This window comes from Streptopelia decaocto (assembly GCF_964273445.1).
Source record: "Streptopelia decaocto genome assembly, chromosome: 3".
Taxonomy (NCBI): Eukaryota; Metazoa; Chordata; class Aves; order Columbiformes; family Columbidae; genus Streptopelia; species Streptopelia decaocto.
This window is the reverse complement of record NC_138656.1, coordinates 53902622-53927845: the sequence shown is the minus strand read 5'-3', so window position 1 is coordinate 53927845 and position 25224 is coordinate 53902622. Positions and strand designations below refer to the sequence as shown.

General features: G+C 40.2%; 1 protein-coding gene across 7 annotated transcripts in view; it reads right to left on the bottom strand.

The window, feature by feature from the left end:
- The window catches only part of PLEKHG1 (pleckstrin homology and RhoGEF domain containing G1), a 123992-nt gene that overhangs the window by 16579 nt on the left and 82189 nt on the right, over positions 1-25224 (bottom strand). For all 7 annotated transcript variants that reach the window (XM_082049904.1, XM_082049908.1, XM_082049906.1 and 4 more), the window contains 5 exons: positions 15211-15311; positions 9458-9527; positions 2403-2449; positions 1704-1854; positions 570-701 (listed from right to left, as the gene is read on the bottom strand). In XM_082049904.1, coding sequence (XP_081906030.1) covers positions 570-701; positions 1704-1854; positions 2403-2449; positions 9458-9527; positions 15211-15311 — 501 coding nt within the window. The remainder of the gene's footprint in view (positions 1-569; positions 702-1703; positions 1855-2402; positions 2450-9457; positions 9528-15210; positions 15312-25224) is intronic.

Sequence of the window (25224 nt, the reverse complement as noted above, 5' to 3'; positions counted from 1 at the left end):
GACCATTCTGTAAAATGCCTACAAAATAGCTTGCTCTTGATGCCAAAAGTTACTCAGGATGTAGCTTTTGTCTTCTTCTCAAAAGTTCTTAATTCCAAGTAAAGTTAACCTTTTCCTAACTATCATATTTCTAGGTTTCTGTGTTTCACAATGCAACTGATAATGAGTCGTCAAAAGCCCAAGAGGAAAGCACAAGAAATGCCTCAAAACAAAATTAATCAACCTAAAGGGGAGAAATCAGAAACCACAGGATTTCTGAACAAAGCCATGCCTTAGGGTTCTATAGAACTGCTGTACAATTGAGGGAAAGGAAGAAAGAAAAGTTATCTTAAGTTCCATATTACTGCAAAATAAGTGCTATACAGGATGCTGCTAACAGGGCAGAGATGTCTGAGATCTTCCTGCAGCAGCTATGACCACATTCTTTCAGATCTAACAGCTACAGGCATACTCAACAGGAGTCTAAATTATGACTGACCAAGATTTAAAGATAAACCAAAACACGTTAAAGGCATATATATTGACAGAAACAGCTCACAAACACCCATAAAGTCTCTTTGGGATCTCACTTGGAGCCTGATGGCATGTTCATGTTTCCTCTTCATGTCATTTATATGCCACGCCACTCTCTGCATCGTATCTATGGCATCCAGCACCACATCATAGCCCTCAGTATCCTTGTCAAGGTGGTTTTCTATTTCCTAATACAAGGAGAAAAAAAAAAAGTCCTGTTATTTCTAATTTAATTTTCCCAGCAGAACACAATGCTATGTTATTATCTGTACTATTTCGTCTTTGCAATGCCATCACCCAAATGCAACGTTCCCACCTTTGTTACTATTGCATGTTGTTATCAAATTTATTAACACAAGCTGACTAACAAAAGCCAAGCCTTTACGGTCAGTTTAGCAGCAACTATACTTGCAGCAGCTGATGTGAGCAGAGGAACAGAAAGAAAGCGTGGCATGCTGACAGGAGACCTTTTCAAACAGCATTTAATGGCTTACTTAAAACGCAGAATGTACCTACACACTTACAAAACCCCAATGGAATTACACTACGCATTACTTTACAGTTAGATAGTATAAAAGCACCAGACATTTTAAATAAAGATCAGTGTCTTTACACTTTACTAGAACATGACTCTAATAGGAAACATATGTGGAAAACATTAACAATAAAGCAGGAATTTCCAAAAATTGCTTAACTCAATTCACTGAACATGGAAAGAGTTCCCACTTCCTAACTCATTCCTCTCCAAAATATTCTTATTAACTGGGATGTTTATATGTATTTAGTCCTCCTTTCAGACACCCCCAGCATTTTAAAATGTGGAAAAATGCCATTTTTTCATTGGAACAATAAATTTGTGTACAAAATTGTTTAATCATGACAAGAATCTTCCATACAACTTCAGAATTACAAAGTAGGTTTTTTTTAAAAAAAAAAAACAGTTATTTGGATACGCAGACCGATTCGATGTGTCTAAAAAAAAATTATCATAAATTCTCCACTCCAAATACATGCATACACTGTGAAATGATGAAGGCAGAAAGAGTCTTGATACGTAGAAATCAAACACCCCCAAAAGAAAGAGCATCAAAAGAAACCCAGAAGCTTTCTAACCAACAGCACTTGTACCAGAGGCAGGAACTTTAACATGTGGCAGCCCTGAATGAAATACATTTACAATGGGTGCTCACGTGCAAAAGCAGGTGGTACTTGAGGATGCGCTGGACAGGTTTCAAGAGATAGGAGCCCAGGGGCAGAGAATGCTGCAGCGCTTCTTGCCGCTCTCTGAAGAACTTGGCCAGCGTCTTGTTCCTCATGCACTCTGTCAGCACAGCCACTGACCTAGAAAGACCAATACATAGCGTTAAGATACATTGTCAAGAATTGTTACTTTCTTCCTTTGTCAAAGGGGGCAGCATGTTCCTAATCCAATCCCTGCTTTTTTTGTGTGTGTGTGTGGATTTTTTTTTTGTTGGTTTAGGTTTTGTTATTGTTTTGGTGGGGTTTTTTTGTTTATTTCACTTTTGTTTTTTTGTTTTGCTTTGTTTCATGTGCTTGTTTCTTTTAAGCTATGTTGTGAATTCAGTTATATTTTCCTTTGACATGCAACCATCCTCTGCTACTGGGAATCACATATTTGGAGCAATGCAGAATAATATAGTTTTCTAAAGGGAGATAACAGCAATGAAAGACAAGTCAAAATAAAACTTCAGATGAGGGGTTTTTTTCTTGTTTTGTTTGTTTTTAATTTAAGAACAAAAGGCAAACTCTCCGATTCTCCCTTCAATTTGGAGGGGAGAAAGGCACGATTTTTTTTTTAAATTTATGTAATGCAAGTTACATTCTATATGTGAAAGGACAAATGGAAAAAGTGAACCCAGTATTCCTACCTTGGGTAGTTGGTGCAGTACTGCGTATATATGTGGAAATCTTCACTCTACATGAGGAGGAAAGGTTTACATATATTTAGATTTTGTCAAACCAGCAGCTAACACATGTGCAAGACAACACCTCATCCAGTTCTTAATTAAGGAATTTGTTATGACAGCCCTAACACCACTAGACACCTACCAACTGAATTTCAATTTTCTTTTTTTGGCTATTTCCTTTCCTTTACTTGAAGGAAAAAAAAAAACAAAAAAACAAAAAAAAAAACAAGAAAAAGTACACAGAGATAAAGCAAGCAGCTTTGCAACAGAGCCTCTATGGTCCTTTATGATAATCTATGCATCTTTAAAAAAAACCAAAAAAACCACAAACCATCAAACAAACACAAAAAAACAACAACACCTGCACCCCCTTCAAACAACTGACTTGCACATATCTATTTTTGTGTGTGCTAATGCACACACCTGCTTATTACTGGGAGAAGTAAGCTTTCCAGGTTATGCTTGGTGTGTGATTTTCAACCAGTTATAAATACTTGCACTTTTGAGCACAGTCTACGCATGAAAATTAGAAGCCTCAAAAGTTTTTTTGTTTTGTTTTTTTTAAAAAAGTAAATTATGCTCCTGTGAAAGCAAACGAGTTGCAACAAGACTTAAGTGGGTTTCCACACTTGCCTGTCACAGTGAAATTACCCACACTTAACACTGACAGGCTTCTCAGAACAAAAGCCTGAGTTTCATTTCTTTCCTCCTTGGCCTAAGATTTTTTCTTAATCATCATCATTTCGTTCTTTGCAAGAACAGGTTTCCAGAAACACTCCATGTGCTTTAAATTCACACCTGCCTATCAACTTCTATCCCAAATAATATGCCATTTCTGCAGCTTGCTGGAGCCCTAAATACGAAGAAAGCACTGCAGAACTGTGAAGTGCTTCTAAAATAAATTACTGTTTCTTTCCTGAGCCCTAGTCCGATAAAAAAAAACAACCATCTGGTAGTAAACAAGATACTATGAGTGGATACTGGGGTCTTCAGAAGGGCCTGTGGCAGTCTGCAGCACAATAGCTGTGCTCCGCAAGGGGCAGTTGCTGCTCAGTGGTGAGACCAAATATCTGCCTTCACAGGAGGCAACAGTGCTCTGCAACCCCATGTGGAGAGAGGCCTGCTGGGGGCTGCGGCTGTTGTTTCTCATGGTTGGAGGGCTTTTTTGTTTGGTTTTTTTTTGTCTATTCATCAGGAAGAGCCAACTCAGGCAGCTCCCTTCCCCATTTCCAACAGCACTGCTCCCTTCCCCCTCTCACAGGGCTAAAGCAGATCACGCCATTCATTTTCCCAGTGAGCAGTGATTCATAAGGACCCTGTATCAACTAAGGTACTGCTCCACAAGTTAATTTCAGTATTTCTTACTGGATTTCATTATTAACTGTCCTGAAAAAGAAATAACTCAAGCAAACTTCTAATAAATGTTTCTCTAGGGGACTGCCATCCCCATTTACTCACTGGTGGGCTGTGAGTTTATTGAACTGCTCTTCACTTACAAACCAACCAAACAACAAAATGTAGTTTTGATACAAATACAGTTAAATGATGTAGCTTGTTTTATCACTCTTAGACTAATTTTGCTGTGGCAGCTGGTTTCCACGGTGCTGTACACATGCCCTGTGTCCACAGCCAGAGACAGCAACCTCGTGCCACGGCCTGTCCATGTCCATGCTTGGGCCCTCCACCACAGCTCCAAACCCTCTCTGCTCAAAATGGAGAATGAACAAACCTCAGAGCACTGCAGATGTTACACTGTAATGACAATCACTACAAAACTAGCTTGCACTCATAATAAATCAGGGAGCATTAGGATGAAACCAAGTATGACGAAAAAAGGTCATTTATTTTATATATGCATATATTAAGACAAGGGCTTTGTTTAGGGGCTTTTGGTATAAATCGTAATATATTCCCATGGCTACAGAATGGTTACAGAATAATGCAATTTATATAGCTACTTCATAAGCAAAGTGCAGAATATTTTATGGCAATTTATTTTTTATAGATATATATTCTGCTCATAAATAGTCACAGGATTGTTCTGCTTTTCAAGCAAAAAGGAAAAGAATATTGGTCATGAAATTTTTACAAATGAAAGCACTATCTGTAAAACAGACAAGGCCAAACACTTCAGGGTTATAGACTGGACTGGGTACACATTCCCCACAAAATCAAAAGTAACTCTGAAATCACCAGGAGCCTTTTCATACTCTCCCTCTTTGATTATGTGTTTGTTTGTTTTAGTTTGGTTTCTACGCGAGATCAAAACTATTTTCAATAGGATTTTTTGTTTTAAAAGAATTTTAGTCTCGTTGTTAAATGGAAAAAAATGTATTTAAAAAAAAACAAAGTAAATTCTCATGCCCTCAACACCTCTAAAAACTTTGAGAGTGGTTTCACAATCATCCCTGCTTTCTGAAGAGAGATGACACCAAATTGCATACTGCACCTACATCTGTACTCACTTCACTGCAACACAGCTGATTTCATCACACGAAACCACGAGAGAGGATTGACTTTTACTGAGAGCATAATGCCAGTAGAAAGCCAACTACATGTATTTTGCCTCCAGAACGAGATTGTTGATACGTGCCCAAACTTCCGATGCTGTTGTGACTCAACATCACACACCTTGCCCAAGCACCAGCAGGATCCATGGGAACACACTGGCCAAGTGTCGCTTCCAAGAGAGGCTGTTCCTCAGGCTGAGGACACCGCGCTGCCCGGCATGGCCGTTCCCTCACCGCCCACCTGGGCACCCAGCAGCTCTGCAGGGTCACAGAAGGGACCTCTGATTTACACACTTACCTGGTCTTCGCTTCACAGCAAACTCCCCGGAGAGAGCATTGTGTTGCTGGGAGCATACCAGGGCACAAGTCATGCAGGCTAAAGCCGACACTGAACTATGTTCATAAGCAACAGAAAAAACACGACTAAGATGAATTTAATACATTTCTACCACTGCTTTCATGTTGTAAGCAAAACACCAGCTATGCTCACTGATATTTCGTTGGACATTCTTAAATTTACTCAGCTTGAAAGTTGTTTTGTTCACATCAACTGTCTTCAAGCCAGATTAAAACGATCTCTGTAGGGAGACTGGAATCTCTCCCGATATCATTTTTAATCTAGGGGCCCAAAGCTGTTGTGGTAGAGGATGCAAGAACAGACCCAAGCTGAGAGTCCATCCACACTGACTACAGGTCACTCTGAGAGAAAAGCCAAGTGCAGGCAGATCCCAGCTATACTTAGTTTCTCCCCTGCCACTGAATAAATTCACTGCACATCTCCTCCATGTGAAGTGAGATGCCAAGCACGTGGCTACATCCCCAATCTTCACTCAACTCTTGGTGCACTGTGCTTTTTTATAGCCATAAAAGGAACTTGAAAAGAAAATGGAGACTGAGAAAATGAGCTGAGTCAGAGTGTAAACTGAAGCCAATTGCCTGAATCTCCTCTTCATTAATGAGATACTAGATTAGGGTAATTCTGACCTCCCCCTTGGTTAAGCTGTTGGTATGTCTTTCAGAAAACATATGTTCTGAATTTCTGGAGTGCTGAGTGAGAAGAGCAATGTGCCAGGGTTAAGCTCTCCTTTACAACAACTCTTAAATGTAAACGTGTACAATACTGAAGTCTGTCTTCTAATTATCATTGGCATTGTTACTATGAAAATGAAAGATCGAGTTGGCAAGTAAACCTATAAGCAATCTTTTATGTGAACAATTAAGCTATAGCTAAGCTCGCACTGGAAGCCTTTTATCAGCCTCTGATTACAGTTATGAGCAAAATGTCTCCAAGATATTTAATGTACTAGAGTTAATGCAGTTCTTCTAGACAAAGAGGCAGGACCAGAGCTGGTAGAAACTAAGCTAGTACACCACTGCCCTCAGTGGCAGGTTATTTCTGTGCAGCACCATCCCACGCTATTTAAACAAATACCCATCCACACCATCTGCATCTTTGAGCACAAAGGCAAAGGCAGAAACTCACAACTGAACAACAGGTTTTAAGAAAGAGTGCTTTTCTGCATTTTTATTTGCCTGTCAGTTATTAATTAATTAAAATACCTGGAAGCAGCGGGATTTAATACAATGCAGTAAGTTGTTATTAAATATTTATATAAAGTCATAGCTTTGTATAGTCATTTTATCTGTTAGCAAGTTTTATGTTACTGGCTAGTTTATACTAAAGACATCCTGCTGAAGTCTGTTAACAAATAAAAGTTGCCATTTTAGGAGGTATTCACTTTGGACACTCAGCACAACAAATGTGAAGATAAAGATTCAAAACCACAATCATGAGTTTTTGTTCAAAGCACGCTAATGTGATTTGATAATCCTTAACCGTACTTCCCTTAAAAGTTGCAAGGCTGTTTACTTCTCAAGCATGGAAGTTATGGACAGCAAACACAGTGATATATGATTGTGTGAGGGAAGTATAATATGCTATACAACAAATTTTATTGAGCAAAACCAAATAACAAAGTAAAGTTCAAAGAAACAGTCTATCAAATATCGTCCAAAAGCAGACCTTAAAAAACTAATCTCCCTAGATGTTTTCATGAATATCAAACCGTTTAGTTCTAACACACTTCAGAGTTACTTTAACCATAACTCATCTGTTACACATGCAAACCAACTAGGTATCATTTCACATGAATCCAAAAGAAAGAAATGGCTATTACTTTATGCAGTTACTGAGCTTCATGAAATGAAAAAAGCAAACATAGAACCTACAGTGAAAACTTGATTATTTGTTTAAATTCTCAAAAACTGTGGAATTCACAGCTGAACCAGTAGGGTGAAAAAAATGGCACTAGAGCCAGAGCTCGTGTAACCTAAGCACAGTTCCATTGGAAGCATTAAAGAAGCTCCAGTGCAGCAACAGCTATTAGCTAAGGCTGTGAGCTATGACTTCAGAATGATACTATCCCAATGTTTAACTCGCAGTGAAGATCTAGCACACTCGAAGCCATCAAACAATAAATGGCCAAAGTCCCATAAGACTTGAAGGACTGCACACTGCCAAAAAAGGCAGTTTTATTTCCACTACTCAATGCTGGGAAGATACAAGCAACCAAGAATGGACAACTGGAGTCTGTTAAGACAGTCAGCAGCTGTTGTGATGACATCTCCACGGCCAAAACCAAAGCTGTGGGGTATTTTGGTATTGTTTGATTTTGCTTTTAAGTGTTTGCACTTGTCTGGATGAAGCTTAAAAATGCTTGTTAGGACTGCAATCTCTAGCAATCTCTGAGCCATCAGGCAGTCGCCTGCCAATTATACAAATGCTAAAAGCATTTGACAAGGGAACAAAAAGCACAAGCAATGATATGCAGATGGATTTTGGAACTAACCACCAGAAAGTCTACCAGAAAACTGCTTTCAGCTGGCCAATATGAATGAGAGCACAACTTTTTCCTGGACTTGCTATTATCACTTGCACCACCTCTGTTTCATGTCCCAACCAGGAGTAGTCCCAGTGGTCCCAGCTATGAGTAAGCAATACAGCAGAAAGATCTACCAGCTCCAAACTGTGGTATCTCTAAATATCCTGAAGGTCTCACAATTGTCCTTCACTACAGAGGCGCGCTGCTGATTTACACTCAACTTCTTATCCACCAGGACCACAGATCACTTTTTGCTAAGCTGTTTCCTAGTCAGCTAGACCCAGCGTGCACATGGGGTTATTCCATTTCAAACCTAGGACTTCACACTTTCCCTTATGCTATTCTCTCTCTTTCAATTCAATATAGGCCATTTCGAGCAACAACAACATGCCATGAACCTCATTGCAACAGGGCAAAAATGCATCCTACTTTTGTAGCAGTGGTGCAAACACTCAGATCTCTCCGTGCTTACAAAAGATCAGTTACTAAATAAAGAACAACTTTCTCAGACTCAACTCAAGCAAGTGATCTAGTGAAACAGCAGCACTAAGATGGTATCATCACACCCCTTTATGATAGAATCTTTTATGTCACAACATTGCCAAACAATATACTGGACCACCATGAGAGGATGGTCCAGCTAATCTTAAATGCTTGTGTTAGGCCTGTTACATAGAATGCATGGTGCTGTCACTACTGAGTTCAGGACAAAGTATAAAACATGACAGTGTTTGACTTTTTGTTTTTCTTGGGTTTGCTTTTTTTTTTTTTTTTTTAATGGAAAAAGTCAAACACACCTATAGGGAGATTATCCAGATTTAAACAACTACATGCCCCCTCTTCCACCAGTGGAAGTGGAATTATTTCTTAACACATTTGGGCTCTACAGATTCAAGGCATACATATGTTCTTTGGTGAAGTCTGCAGTGAACTAGAGTCATCTGTAGCCCAAATTACTTAATCTCTTTTTGCCCTACCCACTATAGCCATTCCCCTTCTCCCTGACTGGCTCTCCGAGTTTTCTACAATGAAGGACGCCTAAATTTGGTTCCATATATTTCTCCTGCACCTAACAACTTCTCCTTCTCCATGTTTTTTGGCTTCAGAATTGCCCCCAAGAATAAAGATGTCAGAGCGATGTTCAAAAATTTCAAAGTATTTCGGAGAGAATAATATTTGAATCTTAAGTTTAGACTTCAGACCATTCTCTTTAAAAAGAAGATTAAAGGTATGGCTGCTGGATTCAGGAAAAATGCATCTCAGGAAACAATATGGCTACAAGTCTGTTAAGGTTTTTAAGGCTACAAGGCTGTTAAGGATACAAGTTTGTTAAGCCTTTTCTAAAAATGCAAGCCAATATGTATTCTCTAGTTGTTTTTAAGCTGACAAGGCAAAACTGGAGTACTGCTTGATCACCTATATTAAAAATGAGGGGAAAAAAAAAAAAGAATCCCTGTAATACTCCACAAAGAGATGCTGAAAATGAACTCTAGATTAACAGCTCCACCAGCTGAGATACACTTAGTGAAGAAGTTAACACCTTTTTCTTGAATTAATTAATCTTATTCCCTCATATCACTCTGCAAGTGGTGTTGTGCTGCAGACTCCTGCAGTAGCCACTCACCTTGGAAACAAAACAGTCTGCTATAGCCACAGGATCATTTTCACAGTTTTCCAAATCTTGCAGAAGTTCACTAAAAGAACAAGAAAAGAAGAGAGAATTATGGCACACCTTGGAATAGACACACCTGTATATTTGGAGCCAGACGATGATTCATCATTCACAGCACTGATGCCCAAAGCACTTAAGAACGCTGGGAGTCCTAAAAAGGGAACAAGATGCCCTTCTCTTCCCCCCAGATCTGTATCTCCTGGTGTTTTCTGTTTGGAGGCAGAGAAGCACTCTAAGGAAATGGTATTCACACATAAAAATACCAGTCATCACAATGACCATGGATTGCTGATCTCCCAAGCACAGCTGAGCCTCTTCCTTTAGATTGACAGCTATTCTATCATACACAACTGTCTGACTACACCACTATGGGTATCTCAACTAACACAATTTAAAGCTAACAAAATTTAAAATATACTGAAGCATATGCTGTGTCCTGTAAAGACTTCATATGTTCTACAAGCTTTACTTGACTGAGGGAGATAAGGATCTGGTCTGAAAAACACAGATGAGAACCAGGGATGTATTACAAGTACAAGAAGAATAGTAATAAGCTCACTCAGTCAGATTTGTCTACCTTTAATGGGTTTCTTCACTGAAGAAAAAATGGTTAGCCTGGAAAAAAGCTTTCTGGAAGGGAATATATAAATTCTATATGCATAAAAATAAAACCTTTCCAAGAGGATTTTATAATTTTGACGTGCCAAGTAGGAAATGAATTCATTGTAACAGGAGCAAAGCAATAAGGGAACATGTTCACTATTGTATGAAACTCAGCTCTCGAAAGCCAATTCAGTGAAAGAAAGAGTTCAAGCAGAAGAAGAAAACCTCAAAGGTCTCTCCTTGATCCAAATAGTCTTCAGTCTTACTGAAAGATGTACTCAGGAAAATGAGAGAAGAAACTGAGTTTTCTGCCAAACTGTTCTCTAACAGAAGTTTCCCTCCCTCCCACCCCCTTCCTTCTCATTAGATGATTTTCCATTTAGGGCTACTTTTCTCCCAGTTCACAGCTTGTTCCCTAAAGGAGTTTTGCTGAAGAGCTGCTAAGCTCGTATCTAGGAAACTACCCTCTTCACCTCTAAGCAGACACAATTTCCCTCTGTAAGTAAGAAAAGGAGTAAACCAGTAAAGTTTCCTGACTTGTTCTTTGCTTCTCTAATTACTGGAGGAAGGAAAGGGTGAAATCAGCAATCAGTCACAATGAACAAAGACAAAGACCTTAGGTTCAGTGGTCACTAAGCCTCTCTGTACAGCAACAATTGAACTTCCACACCTCAATTTCTCTCTTCATCAAAATAAAAGTATGACCCTTGCTTGATACCCTACACTCGTGAAGCTCCTTTCCATCAGCAAAGTAAGTGATCTGTAGCAATGGTCGCCACAATCATCGGTTATAATGACTGACTGTGCTCCACACATGAGTTTTGTAAATACCATCAAAGAGGCTCAGAGGATTCCTGCTATCAAGCAGGCAGACATTCTCCTGATGGCTTAAAGCATGTAGTGCCTTGATTGCTATTCCTACTGGTCTCCTCTAGTGCCACAATATTTCTCCCACAGGATACAGTAATGCAACATTTAAAGATTTTCTGTATTCATTTAATGAGTCCAGGTTTATGCAGTAAATATGCTACTGGCTTGTGTCTTCAGCACGAGCGCATTGGGTATGGACTGTGCTTTAAATGATTTTGCTACCCATACTGCACTCTCTTCTGTCTCACCTGGCTGGTAAGAATGGGATTGGCAGCCTGCCAGTGCAAAAATAAAAATCTGTCATGCCCAGGAATCCTGAAAAACTTAAATAAATCCCTATAATACCAAGCTGACATAAAAACGTAGGGCAATTATTATAGGCTACATCTAAGCACCTGGCAGGGGGCAAAAGAAACAATAGAGAAAGGCATTCGTTCCCTTCACCTGGCTATCCAGAGTTTTTGTGCTGTTCACAGACGGTACCGCAGCCTCGGTCTCTGCGACTCACGGGTGCCGTCCAGCTGGGAGGTGTCTGGAGCACGAGGCAGCTTCCTCAGAGGAGCTCCGTGCTCTTGCAGCTGGACTGGTAACAAGACTCACCCTGAAGCATGCCGCAAGTGCCAGTGCCATGTAAGACCTCGTACTGAATTACACAGCTTGGGTTATTATGGGCTGGAAAAATCTGATTCTGTATGATCATCATCAACAGCTAATGCTAACTCCTTTGGGATGAGGGAGGTAAGCATAAAGAGATAGTTTTTCATGCAGCACACTCATCTTTTCAAGTAAAATAAATGAAGGTCTCAATGCCTTTTAAGGTGCTCATAATAATGCCTTTTAAGGTGCTTTGACTTTTTGGAGTATGGATTATTTTCAAGAAAATACACTTGTCTTCCCCCTCATGGATGAAGACTTCCAATAGGACAAAGTGCAGTTTAGTATCAACCTGTTGACTACAGGAGGTCAACAGGAGTGAAACAAACACATTTATAGGTCTGCAAATAATCACCATAGTTGCACACACAATTCAGGTGAGAAACTTCATTCATTTTATATCATCACGACACCATTTTAAATCTAACAAGTATTTTTCTCCTTCATTTTGATCTGAATTGGAGCAAGTGAGAGACAGTAATGACAGGGACATCAGATGTGCAGTTTTGGTGGAAGGGAAGGAATGGAAAGATGCAGGAAGGAAATAGCATGGTTTGCCCTGAACCCCTGACAAAAACAAACGAACAAAACAAAGAACACAAACAAACAAAACAAAAACCCAAACAAAACAAACAAAAAAAAGACAAAGGAAAAAAAAAAAGAAAATAAAAAGAAAGTTGATGACCAAGTACTGTACAGTCTAGCCACAAATGCTAATGTGATAGCATCACCAAAACCTTCACTCTCTCATGCCTGAAAGAGCACAGCACTCAAAAAAAAAAAAATGTACGCAGCAAGCACAACCTGGTCTTCATGGCAGAATACGTTCACCACATAAAGTTCTGGAAAATTAATCTGAAGAGTTCAGACTTTCAGTAAAAAAAGAAAAAACAACAACAACAAAAACAACAACAACAACAACAAAAAAAAAACCAACAAACCAAACAATCAAGAGAAATTTAGCCTTGATATAACTTCACTGTCAAAAATATCCTGTGGCCAAGACTAATTTCTATCCACCCAGAAAAGAAAAGAAAAAAAAAAAGAAAAAAGAAAAAAACACACACACACAAAAAAACAAAACAAACAAGTCAACAAAACAAAAAAAACCCCACCATTTTCCATGAAAGGTGAACTCATATACATTTTATGAAGGCTCCTCCTGACAAGAAGCCAAGCCTGACCACCATGAAGCTCAGAGCACAGGAACTGCTGCATAGAGCAGTTACAGAAAATGGCCCTGATGACCCTGCACTGTATCTGTGTGCCGCAGTAGACACCGATGGACAAAGACCATGCAGAACAATCTGTGTTAGCAGCAGAAGTTTCAGTTTGGCCTCTCCTAAGATCATCTGAGTGTTGGCAGAAATACTAAACTTGAGCACACTTCTCTGCAGAATTCCCATTTCAGAATCAAGTCCTGGTATCAGGTGAAGAATTTATCCTAAACTGATATTGCAAAGAATCTCAACAGGGAAGAAGGAAGAAATGTAGCAAATGGTGACCTAGAGAACAATTTCCCCTTTCCGAATAAATAAATTAATAGTGGGGGAGGTTTGCCCAAGAGACAGAGCAGGACTAGTGGACCAGTGGACCAGTATATAGTCAGTGATTCTGCTTTAAGAAATAGTTTTCCAAAAAGAGATCATAGTCACAGGACTAGCAGTGACCATACTGACCATCTTTTCTGCCATTCAACGCAACACCTAAAAATTGTTAGTAGTTTAGATGGGAGAAATTCCCATTTACTGAAGTGAAACGTCTCAGATCTATACAAAATTCAAAAAACCCCAAGACTAAAACGTGATCATTGATTAATGGTGAAATTCAAAGTTGAGAAAAACAAGGTAAACCTGAAACTATAAAATCATGCTCACAAAAGGCATGGGAAACTACTAACACAGAACTGCCAAATGGACCTTTTTCAAAGGTAAAAATAAATAAAACTACTCTAGGGTATGTTTAGGACCCAGAAGCTACATGCCAAGTTTCACACAGGAGGGAACTTTATATTGGGATCTACAATGAGTGCTCAGTCTTAAAAACTCACAGTTTCCATGTAGAATTTTAAATTAGAAGGTCTGAAATACATAAGTAATTTACTGGAGGCTTTGGACAACTTTCCAGTGAGTTTTAACCATTTTAACATCTATATATCTAAAATAGCCCCAAACTACCTTTTTTCATTATAACCTCTGCAAATCTTTTTTGTTTGTTTTTTTTTTTTCTGCAACTCAATTATTCTGTATAACAACTGATCATACTTGAAGGTATTTTTATTAGGTAGTATTTGCAAGAATGCTGGTATAAATGTGTCCTAGCTACCAAGTCTGCCATTTCTCTAGCTTTTGAAGGATCAGAAAATAGAATGGCCAGGGCTGTTTTTTTCCATCCTGTGACTACTGGGAAGCTATAAGCTCACAATCATTGTCTCATGGCTCTAAAACAGATGATCAGGCTACCACGGTGTATTTTCCGTAGTGTTGGACATTCAGTCAAGTCAGTTGTTGTAGCTGAAGCAGGACACAAGACCTTTCTAGTTAAGTGTATTTCCATTACCCTGCTGTAGCTGTTTTAAATTTCAGGGAAAGATTTCAGGTTTCAACTTTGCCCATATGTTCTGAATAGATCCATGCCCACTCGTCCCTTTGACACTGAACAGCAATCCCAGCAGCTGAAGCACTTTAAAGCAGCTTTCCATGAGGATGGAAAAATGTTGAAGTTGTTCTTTGACACTAGTCCTCCACTTCAGAATCCTCTTCTGATTCAACTAAATTATCTGCTCTTCTACAAACACAGTAGTTTGATAGGTGTTTTGTCAACAATCGCAAAAGCTAAGAGAGCTTTTACAGGAGTAACGGTATATAAAAGCCATGGGAACTTTATGCCAGTGTATTTCTTGCATCAATCAAATATTCAGGTCCTCCTTAAATGCTGAATAAGTTAATTATTTTTATAGTAACAGAGGATTCACACAAAAGTAGCAGTAGCATACTCCCCAAACTGCAGATACTGTAGGTCCCACACAACGTGGGACTAGCTATATAAGCAAGAAGTTTTACTTTAGGCTCCCAATATACACTAGAATCCCATCTGTGGAGTTTTAGAGAAGACTGTAAAGTGGAAAGGTACTTGAACGTCATTTTGAGAAATTAATTCAGGGAGTCCCTAGTAGTATAAAACACTATAAAAGGCAGATCTCGATGATGTGTATCGGTACACAAAAGGACCCAACATAGTAGGAATAGAACAATGTCTCTTTAGTAAGGCAAGAATTGCATTCACAGTGTTCTTACATTAGGCTCAGTTAGGGCACAAAGCAGATGAGGCTTAAATTCACAGAAATACTCAGAATGAAAACAAAAAAAGTCAATGGAGACCACATTTAATTCACAAAATAAACAGCTAAAAAAATCTGATCTCAGCAAGAGAACCTCAGCTGAGAATCAAAGGTAGACTATTTCTCAATTTATATATCTTGGCTGTTTTGAAGAGATAGAAGAGTATTTTCTTGGCTTGCTCCCTTCCCATTAACACAGTCTGTCAAATTGTTTTCTTTTAGTTAAATATGAATTTACCTGTTGAAACGGTAGATATCCCGTATGTTTCCAAACAGGGCTGATCGCTCTTCTGTCCCCAGGGAGAGCTTGGTCTGGTCAGTGATACAGTCGAGGTAATCCTAGAAGAGAAATGAGAAGGAGGTCTTCAGACATTTCCTCCTTTTCTAGATCAGGAAATGGAGCTATGTTCTATTGCACAAGATGAGTCTCTTCATACCAGTTTCACCTTATTATTACAGTAAAGCCTTCAGTAGCCCCTCTGTGAACAGGCACTCTGTTATGAAAGGCAACAGTACTTATCTGTTCACTGAAACCAAGAAAATAACAAAAGACTGAATGCTAAGTTATAGCCCTCTGACCAACAGCCAACATTTGTCTTCCTACTGATAAACAAATTTATTCAGATTTAATTCACAATGACATTTTAATTGATCATTTAACTGTCTCAAAGACAAAAAAATAAGTAAAAGTAAGAGATTAAGAATGTCATTCAATGCAGACTCAGTAACAGAAAACGTATATAGTGAAGAACAGAAAGCATACAAGCAACACAGGCTCAGAAAAGCAACCATTACAATATCTTTGTTTTGTTTTTAACTCAGTTAAGAAAACAACACAGAGTTTGTAGACAACAGATCTCAATGAATATATGTGCATACAATTTAATCACAGATCCAGCTACATTGCAAATTACATTGCTATGTACTCTAGCAAATATTTCCTTTTGCATTCACAAGAGTGACAGTGTCTCATCCAGGGACTTTAATTGAATAGGAGCAAGACAGCTAGAAAAAGCTCAGATCAGCAGCATTCTGGCAGAACAATTTTCCCATCTCTTTCCTCACTTGGATAAGAGCTCAGCTCCCAAAGTGTCACCTTTCATTCTGTTGCTGCTACAGTGTTAAAATTTCTCAGATAAGGGCAAACAAATCCAGCAGGCTATCTGACAAACTACAATTCATAAACCAAGAAACCCAATGTGCTGCCACATTCATGAATAAATTCTGCTGGAGGATGGAAATAAAGTAAAAGTGAAAACAGCTGAAACAATGCGAAATAAAAATAAATAAAATCCCTTCGCCTGGGGCTAGACAACATGGTGTGGCAACCTCCCAAAAGCAACACCGCATTCCACAGTGCGGCAAGGAAGGAGCCCTGCAAAACATCAACGAGACCATGAAAACTTCTCACATATAACTGTGTTCCAAAGTCATAAAGAAAAAAGTATTATAGAACACATACACTGGCCAAGATATAGTCCTCTGTGTAAAACCCTTGAAGACAAAGGGTTTGGATCAACCATGGATCTGACTTTTGGACTTCAGATGCCCTCATAAGGAAGGTTAAGAATTGCAGAGCTTGAGCCTTCATCCCCATTTCCTTCTGTCCCAGGTTTGTTAAAAACAAGAGCAATTTCTCTTTTAGTGAATTTTCCTTACAGCTAAGTTCTTCTAAGTAACTGCACTTTTCTGAAGTTAGATACATGTTTTGGTAGACATAGCAATGGAATGCAAGGTCACTGATAAGAATGCACATCGCGTATTTGCAAGGAGGAGTGAACTGAACAGGTGACTGAAACTGACCAACTAAGTATTCCATCCCATCCACGTCACACATCATATAAAGGTTGGCAGATCACGAGGGTCTCGTTCTCTTTGACTATGGCTGGCACCTGGGAAGGACCCTGCCTGCCGTCCCTGTGATCTGAGGTCTAGTGACAGACGCTGCATCCCTGAATCCATTTCCGGTTTGCTGCAGAGTCCAACCCAGGACTTCTGGGTGCCTGCCCTGCAGCTGCTGGAGCAGTGCTGAGCTGTGCCGGGAATTTCAAGATTGGTTTTGTATATTTTGTATTATTTTCTCTATTTTATTAGTAGTATTAGTAAAACAATTTTAACTTTTTCCAACTTGCAGGTCCTCTCTCTCTCTTTGCCTCTCTTTGCCCTCCTATTGTCTTTCCTTACTGGGCAGAGGGGGCTGTGGGGGGGAAAGAGGAGGGAGTTAACAAAGCATCTGCCACGGTTTATTGTTGCCCTGCAATTAAATGGTGACACCTTCTTTCTAACCGAAATAGTGCCAGCAGAGTCATGGGTGTAACCAAGATTCAGATTTAGGTACCAGCAGCTTTCTTGTCCCTTCCACCATACTAATGCTCAATAATCCACACTCTTTCATCACCTCCAGTGAAAGGTACCCCTCATTACCCTCAAAGCTCAGTATTTTATGCTGAGGGAAAGTAAGTAAGCCTATTCCAAGGCAACCTCAGTGTCTTTAAGAAGAGCAACATGTGGCAGTGGGCAGGCAAGCAGGCAGGTCCCCAGAGAGTCACCTCTTCTCTTCTGTCCTCCACCTTCTTTCCCAGCTGAAAGCAGCCTCACAGTCCAAGCCTGTCCTTGAAATATATTCATGCAGTAAATCATTGGCACCTCATCTCTGGGACTCCCTGCACTTGTCCTTGGCTTTTTATTCATAGTCAGAAGCTGCAGAAGAGTAAAAGGTTCAGGATGGTGAGGCAGACAGGACTGCAGCAAGCAATATGCTAGGTCAAAGGTGATGGATCCAGGGCTATTCCAGTGATAGCAGTAAATAAACAACCTTTTCTGCCTACTAATACAAATCTGCATATAAAAGCAAAGAACAGGAAGACTCCAGTGGAACTGTGATCCTCTGAAAACATTTTTAGCACTACAGGAACATTATAGCACCTCAAGCTGGTGTAATAGGGTGGGTTGCAGAGGAATAGAAATCTTACAATAAGGAATTCCATACAGTGTATTAACTGAATAAAGAGAAGTTCATTTCAAATTCATTCATCTCAGCATAGCTGGAGCTTGGTTTTCTTCAAAATAACAAACAGTCCACAGTTATTTCCAGTAGTGTAGACAGTGTTACAAGCACGACCTGATCTGTGCTCCCTCCATCCTCTCCACATATGCATACTCTTCTCAGTCTTTTACCAACGCTTGGTGAGACAGAGGGAACCAAGCACTTTTTAATGCTCCTGCCAAGCAGCAGCCTGCAGGTGCTCTGGCAGATTTCCAGCATTCTTGTAGCATATGCCAGTATCAGGTTATAACACACGCCCACCGCTTGAGCTCTCTTTGGCTAAAAGATCCTTAACAGTGAGCTTCAGGCCCCCTTCTCCTCCCAGCATCAGATCAGAAACAAACTAGAAACTAATGGTTGGATTTGTGCTTACCTAAAGTAAAGGGAGACAGTTATTTGCTCAAACAGTGTGGAATTCAGAGACATTTTGTATCTCACCTCATACTGTTAGGCAATCACACAGAATTTGGGGACTGTTTTCAAGTTTTAGCTCTCTATTTTTGTTAATGTTGCTGACTTGAGGCTTGTGCGAGTCAGACAGCTGCAGACACATTTACACTGCTGTTTCACGTGCAAGCAGATACCTGAGCTAAACACAGGCTGCTTAACATGGCACTGACAGCAGGGCAGTCACAGCAGCAAAAAGCTTGAGATATCCCTGTTTATGCGAAAGAGCTGGACATTGGATGGTCTTGACACAGTCCAGGCGCAGCCCAGCAGCACATCGCTGGCACTGACACAGTAAGTGGGACCATTTGGGTTATACTGCTCTATAGAGCACATGTGCTCCCGTAAAGGCTTCATGAACATATCCAGGAAACAGATGCAGTATTGGCACATAAAGTCCCCTGCAAGGACACCACCACAGGTAAGATCAAAGCTACCCAGGCACGGGGTTGTTCCTAATTATTCCTTAGCAAATGGTACTTTACCCCCACGGTAGTCACTGCAACCTCCTGCAGCGTATCAACAGCTGTTATCATCTGAGGCTGTAATGAAAGGTTTGGAGCTACAAGATTACAGGACAGGCTGCAACTGTAGTGACACAGGGCAGAAATCAATTAAATTTATCAGAACAGAGAACCAGCCTTATTCACCCCTTTTGTTTCTTGTCAGCATCTATGGACCTTCTGTCGGCACCGAATGATTTATTTATAACCTTTGCCTTCACCAGCCTTTTATTGCATCTCTGCAGTTATGGCAAAAACATTTAGCTTACTTTATAGGAGGAAAAAAAAACAAACACAAATGCCAGTCTCCTTAGACTAATTTATCGAGCAAAGTTTGCTCTAATTGTACTGCACAATTTTTCTGTCCTATCTCCTGAAACTCTCCATAAACTAGAAGAGCTTGCTAGACTACCCTACCTTTCTTGCTGGGTTTGATGTTCTCCCCATTTGTCTTTCATCACATTGAATCTATCAGAAGGAATTTCTGCTAGAGGCTGCATATCCTGACTATCGTCTCCTCCTCCATAATCACACAAGGAGGATCTCTAGAGAAACAGGATGACAGCACTAAATTTAGAGGTTAAACAAATAATTATATTAATTTGGAACATGAAAAAACTGTCAAGAAAAGGACAAAATGAGCAAAAATATCTTCACATATTGATTAAATTGATTTTTTTTCCATGACCAAATTTCAGAAACTAACCACAAATTAGTGGGACATTTTCATCTAGCCACCCAGATTTTCCTTCGAAAACAGACACACACTTAGCTTTAAAAACAGAGTACAGGTTGAACAATAAAGAATAAGCCATCCATTAATGAGGCAATGTTAAAATTACACATTAAAATGAGTAATGTTAATGGTACTGTTAACATGGTAATGCTAGAAAAATGGGTAAAAGCCACACTGCCTCGTGAAACAAGAATCAGTTTTTATCCTGCCCCGTAAGAAACATACACTATAGATGTTCTTAATAATCCCTTTACAAGGCAGGACTGTGCATATATAAATATCACCAAAGATAAGCACAATTATTGAAAGTGTTGTTGCCTAGGTACACCTTTACCAAGAGACAGACACCCAAGACACCGAAAATTTGATTAAATATCAACACCAAAAAAGAAGGGGAAAAAAAAAAAAAAAGAATTCTACCCACCAGAAAACTTTGCTTTCCAATACCTAAACACAGGCTGTAGGAGAAAGCGAAGTTGCTGTACATCTCTGCCTCAGTAACACAAGTTTTGGCTCAAAAGCTGAGGACTTATATCAGGAAAACTCAGTCTCTAGCCAAAAAATGTTTAAAACCAGGTACTTATCAAAACTCTAGTGACTTCTAGGGTTGCAACCTGAGGAGGAATATGTAATATTACATCAAGCAGGACCTAAATTCAGGCAGGCCATAACATCACTCAGACCCCAGTTTTCTGATATTCCCTAACTCTGCGCCTACCGATAAGGCATCTTTTACTCCTAGATGCTATACTGTGACCATAGGCATATTTTTGCTATACTCCCCTCTACCAGCACAGATGCATACAGCCCAAATCAGATGGCTGTGCAGAAGAGGAACCACTGAAATGGTTCAGCAGCCTGGGCCACTTACACACTATTTCCACACTGCTTTGAGGAAAAGGCTGCAGGTCAGAAGGAAAACTCACCACAAACTGGGTCCTGTTTGCAACCTGCCAGCTAGAGCCATGCTGACCAGACCATCTTCATACTTGTAACCAAAGAGAAAGCTGGGCAACAGTTGTACAACAGAATAACTGCTATAACATGTTCCTCATTGGAAATTCTGCCAATTACATAGGTAATTATAATCTGTACCAATTACCCCTCTGACTGATCTTTTTTCTATTCTTTTTTATTATTATTTTATTTGCAGATTTATCTGGCATATACAGCAACATACTCTGAATGCCTCATGTATCAAAAAATAGCATACTATCCACAACAGGTGGCCAAGGATGCTGAATTCTGGTCAGATCAGCTCACTGCAGCTCTTTTCAAATATTCAAAGTATAGTTGCACCCTGCGAAGTGAAAGTGCACTTGTAAACCATACATATTTTGACTTTTTGCTCTGGTTCCTTTGGCTGTATGAGTCCAAGGACTGATTGAGACTAAAATCAAATCCATCTCCTATCCATATCAAACCCCTTTGTCAGGATTTCTCCTTAAAACACATAATTATCTTTGTTATTACTTTCTGTGATGTAAGTAGACAAGCCCACTACCTCAGTGCAGGTCTCCTACAACTTGCACAGTGGTTTACTTGGACATAGCTGTAGCAAAACATTTCATGCAGCCACATTTTTCCTCTTCAGCCTCTGTAACCAGTCAAAACTGGTCACGTATTTAGTCACATAGGCAGCCATCCTTCCCTTCTGAGTGAAAATGCTTGTCCAATTGCTTTTAAAACAATTTCCCACCTCCTATCCCACACCAAAGTACTTGGCATTTGCAGCTTTCCAGAGACAGCCTGGCATGTCCCCATGCCATAGACAGAAATCCATGCCCATCGAGGTAATTAGCACCCTTAACCTCCAACCTCTGAAACTCCTCTGTAGGAGAAGCAGAAGTGGCAACAGCTTTGCTTCGGTGTCTGACCTGTATTGTTTTAACATAGAGGGGAGGAACTTCTCAAATGCTCTTTCCTATGACAGTGAGAATTTGCTTCCTAGCAGCACACATTTCTTGTTCCCAGGTAAGTAACACAACCACTAACACAGGCTGTAACATAATCACCTTGTCATACAGTAGGCTAATACAACTTAATACTTCCATTTAACTAATAGGCATATTTTTAACCATAGATGCAGTTTGAGTGCCATAAAAATCAGAACCATGTTTTATTTCTGCTACAGAAGTTGCATATTAATGATGTCACTAAATCAAACTTCAAAAAAATGCTTGTGCTGTTTACCAGATAGCTTCTCTACATGTAAAACCATAAAACTAAATAAAGAAGGAAATTTCTCTAAGCGTGTCTTTCCATCTTTCTACCTTCTACTTTTCATGGGAAATGGGATGGTGGTATTTGGTGGGGTTTTTTAAAAGACTTCTGAAGCAGGAAAACCCTCACATCAGCCAAAGCATAGACAGGTCCACAAGACCAGCACCTGCCTGGGGCTATGCACAGCACAGCTCTGCCACCAACAGCCAAAGCCAGGGCCTTCCTGAGGACAACACAGACTTGGAGATGCAGCCTCCTCTGCTCACGTTGGCAATGGGAGCAGAAAGCTCCTGGGCTTCGTGCACTTCCTACCCACCTTTTCCATTCTCTTTACAAGGTCCCTTTTTGTACATAAACCTGCCAGCTGTTAGTGCCAGCAAAGCTCTACCCTTGTGGGAAACAGCACTGCCAGGCCTCGCAGGTGGGCCCCGAAGCACACACCTGCATGCTTGCAGAGCACTGACCCTGCCATCGAGGGAGAAGGGTGAGGAGAACACTTCCCCCACTGCCAGCCAGCCTCCAAATGGGAACGTCTGAAGTAATCTGAAGTACTAGATGTGGTTGTTGTTGGATTTCTTTCTGACGTCTGTGCAGAGGAGTGGAGTCTCTGATCTGGCAGGAGGCCACCTCACTGGCATCAGCCTTTCCCCAGCGCTGGGTGGAGGTGGTGAGGAAGCCGTACGGCACTCACCTGGGTTTATGACCAGCTTCATCAGAATTACCCAATTTATACATGCAATCAGCTCACACACAGGCTGTGGATAACAGCACTAAAGCAGGCATGATACAGTAAGTCGATACTTCACTGACTGCGTGTAGAAAGGGCAAAGAGCGATGGTAAGAGTATTCGTGAGAACGTGGTATGAAGAAAGTCTAAAAATAGAGAAGCACATTTAAGTTTTCTTTCCACTGTTTAACGTTGCAGAGTAAAGTGATCATGACAGACTTCTCCCTATACTTTCCACAGTTAAGGTTCTGCAGATAAGTTAAAGTTAACAGTACTAATTTAAATTTTACCTACAGAAGAGAAAAGGAAGAATTTTTTTTTCCACATAGTTATTCCTGAGTGGCAGATTTTCTATAATCAGTGTGACTTCCGCACCTATATTATAGATGTTAAAACACTGTCCGATTTACAGATACTTAGGACTGAAAGCAGTGGCCCCTAGTAGGTCCCCTTGGTCACATGCACAGACAGCCACAGAAGGAGTATGTGCCAGCCAAAATTAGCAGCGAGGAATTCCTGAGTCCTAACACTATGCCTTGCACCTCTAAAACATGCCGTTTCTTTGGCTTAGGCTGCCTTTGAACAGTTGTGCCTGTGTAGAACGTGAGCATGGGTGGGGGTTGTATACAAAGTCAGAATTTCTAGAGCACATCAATGACAACATAACAGTCAGGAGATCTTGTCACAGGACTCGAAGTTGTCAGAGCACAGCCAGGAACTGAACCGAAGCATTTGCCCTGGAAAAACATCAGTGAGAGGTCCCTCAGCACTGCCCAGGCTGTTGCACCGAGTTCATTGTCCCTGGGGTAGGACAACAACCTCGCCATTCTGCATGGCTGGGAGGCAGCAGCACAGCTTTCTGCAGCTGTGGGGTCCCCCTCAGCGCTTTGGAGTCCAAGCCTCTCAAGCAGGGTCTGCAGGCCCTCTCACCCCTGCCCCACCATGAGAGGATGCCCATGGCAGCTCCCAGCCCTGCCCTCCTGGGACTGGAGGGGAAGGAGGCACATGTCCTACAAAGCTACTTAACAACAGTGTAGGATTTTATGTCTTTTCTTTTTACCCAATACCTGCATTCTTCTTCTGTCATCTGTGTCCCATGAGCTGTTTCAGAAGGCATGCTGTGTCTACCAAACTCTCTGGAGGGTCAAAGCCTGTCACCTGCTGATCCAGCATGGAACTGCCAGCCTGCCAAGATGGACTGCTTTCAGGGATTTTGCATTTTGCTGAAATGAATTTTTGTTCTAATGAAACACAATCAAAGTTCAATAATATTCCCCTGCTCAGCTGCAGGAATTTCATGCTAAAGTCTCCCATCTTAAAAAGACATCTTGGAAGGCAGGCTGTCAATTAAATCAAGCCGTAATTTGATAGAGATGCACTCAAAAGTTGAATCTGTGATTCATGGATTGCACACATAAAGTCCCCTAAATTGTCCATCATCTATAAAGACAATATAGGTAAATCACTGGCAACAGCAACTCATGTGCAACCCCAGTTAGACACTTGAGCACACTAAATTATCGAAGTTCTAACCCACTGGACTAAAATCACATCCTATGTTTATCTTCAGATACGTGCAGCATCCACTGCTAAATAACAGCTACAGGAATTTTTCCCAGGACCTGACACTCCAAATCACTACTCAGGGGTGCAGTAAGAGGCATGTTCAGAGAGTGGATGGAGATCATGGGACAGTAAAAAATGCCACCAATAGTTTACTGGCATTTCATTAAATAGCTATGTGAGGCCCCCATCTAACAAACTTCTTAAAAGAAGAAATAAGCTACAGTAACAAGAACAGACAAATTAGCACACTAAACAGTAATCAGGATGTTAAATAGTTTGAGGTTGTTAGGCAGATGAAGTGCTCTAAAGATATATAAAGCTTCAACTGAGGGTCAACATCACTGTCAATCATCATCACCATCATTCAATAACCTAGAGGTTTTTTTAAGAAGTCCCAGCTGAAATGTTTAATAATTATAAATTTAAAAAATAATAATCTCAAAGTTCATCAGGACATCTATAAATTCTCACAACACATATTATTTGGCTGATTATAACCTTATTGAACCATAGTCAAGCAAAGCACAGAGAATTATTAAGGCAAATTTAGCCTTTAAATGTATGAATCACCCAGGAAAGGAACCCGAGTCTTGTGCTTGGCACATTAAATAAACTTTTCACAATTTGTAAGGCAAATGAACATTAACATTTTTAAAGGAAATATTGAAATGCTTACAAGTTAAAGGAGACATTCCAGAAGAGAAATGTTTGTTTTAAACCCAAGAAGGGAAACTGAAAGAGCCTGTTTTCCAAAGAATGAAAATGCAAACCCAGCAAAATGGAGAAAATCTGCACACATCCTAAACTCACATTTATCTTAACGTTAGTAACCACATGATTCCCAGAGACTACGGATGGCTTTTGTTATTAACAGACGAACAGCAATGAAATGGAAGCTTATAGTAGTGGGTGGTTCACAAGTGAAAACTTTTTAAAAGTGTCTTATTTGCAAAATTATTTTCTCATGAAACCACAAAAACCAGCAGCTACTTCCACACCTTAAT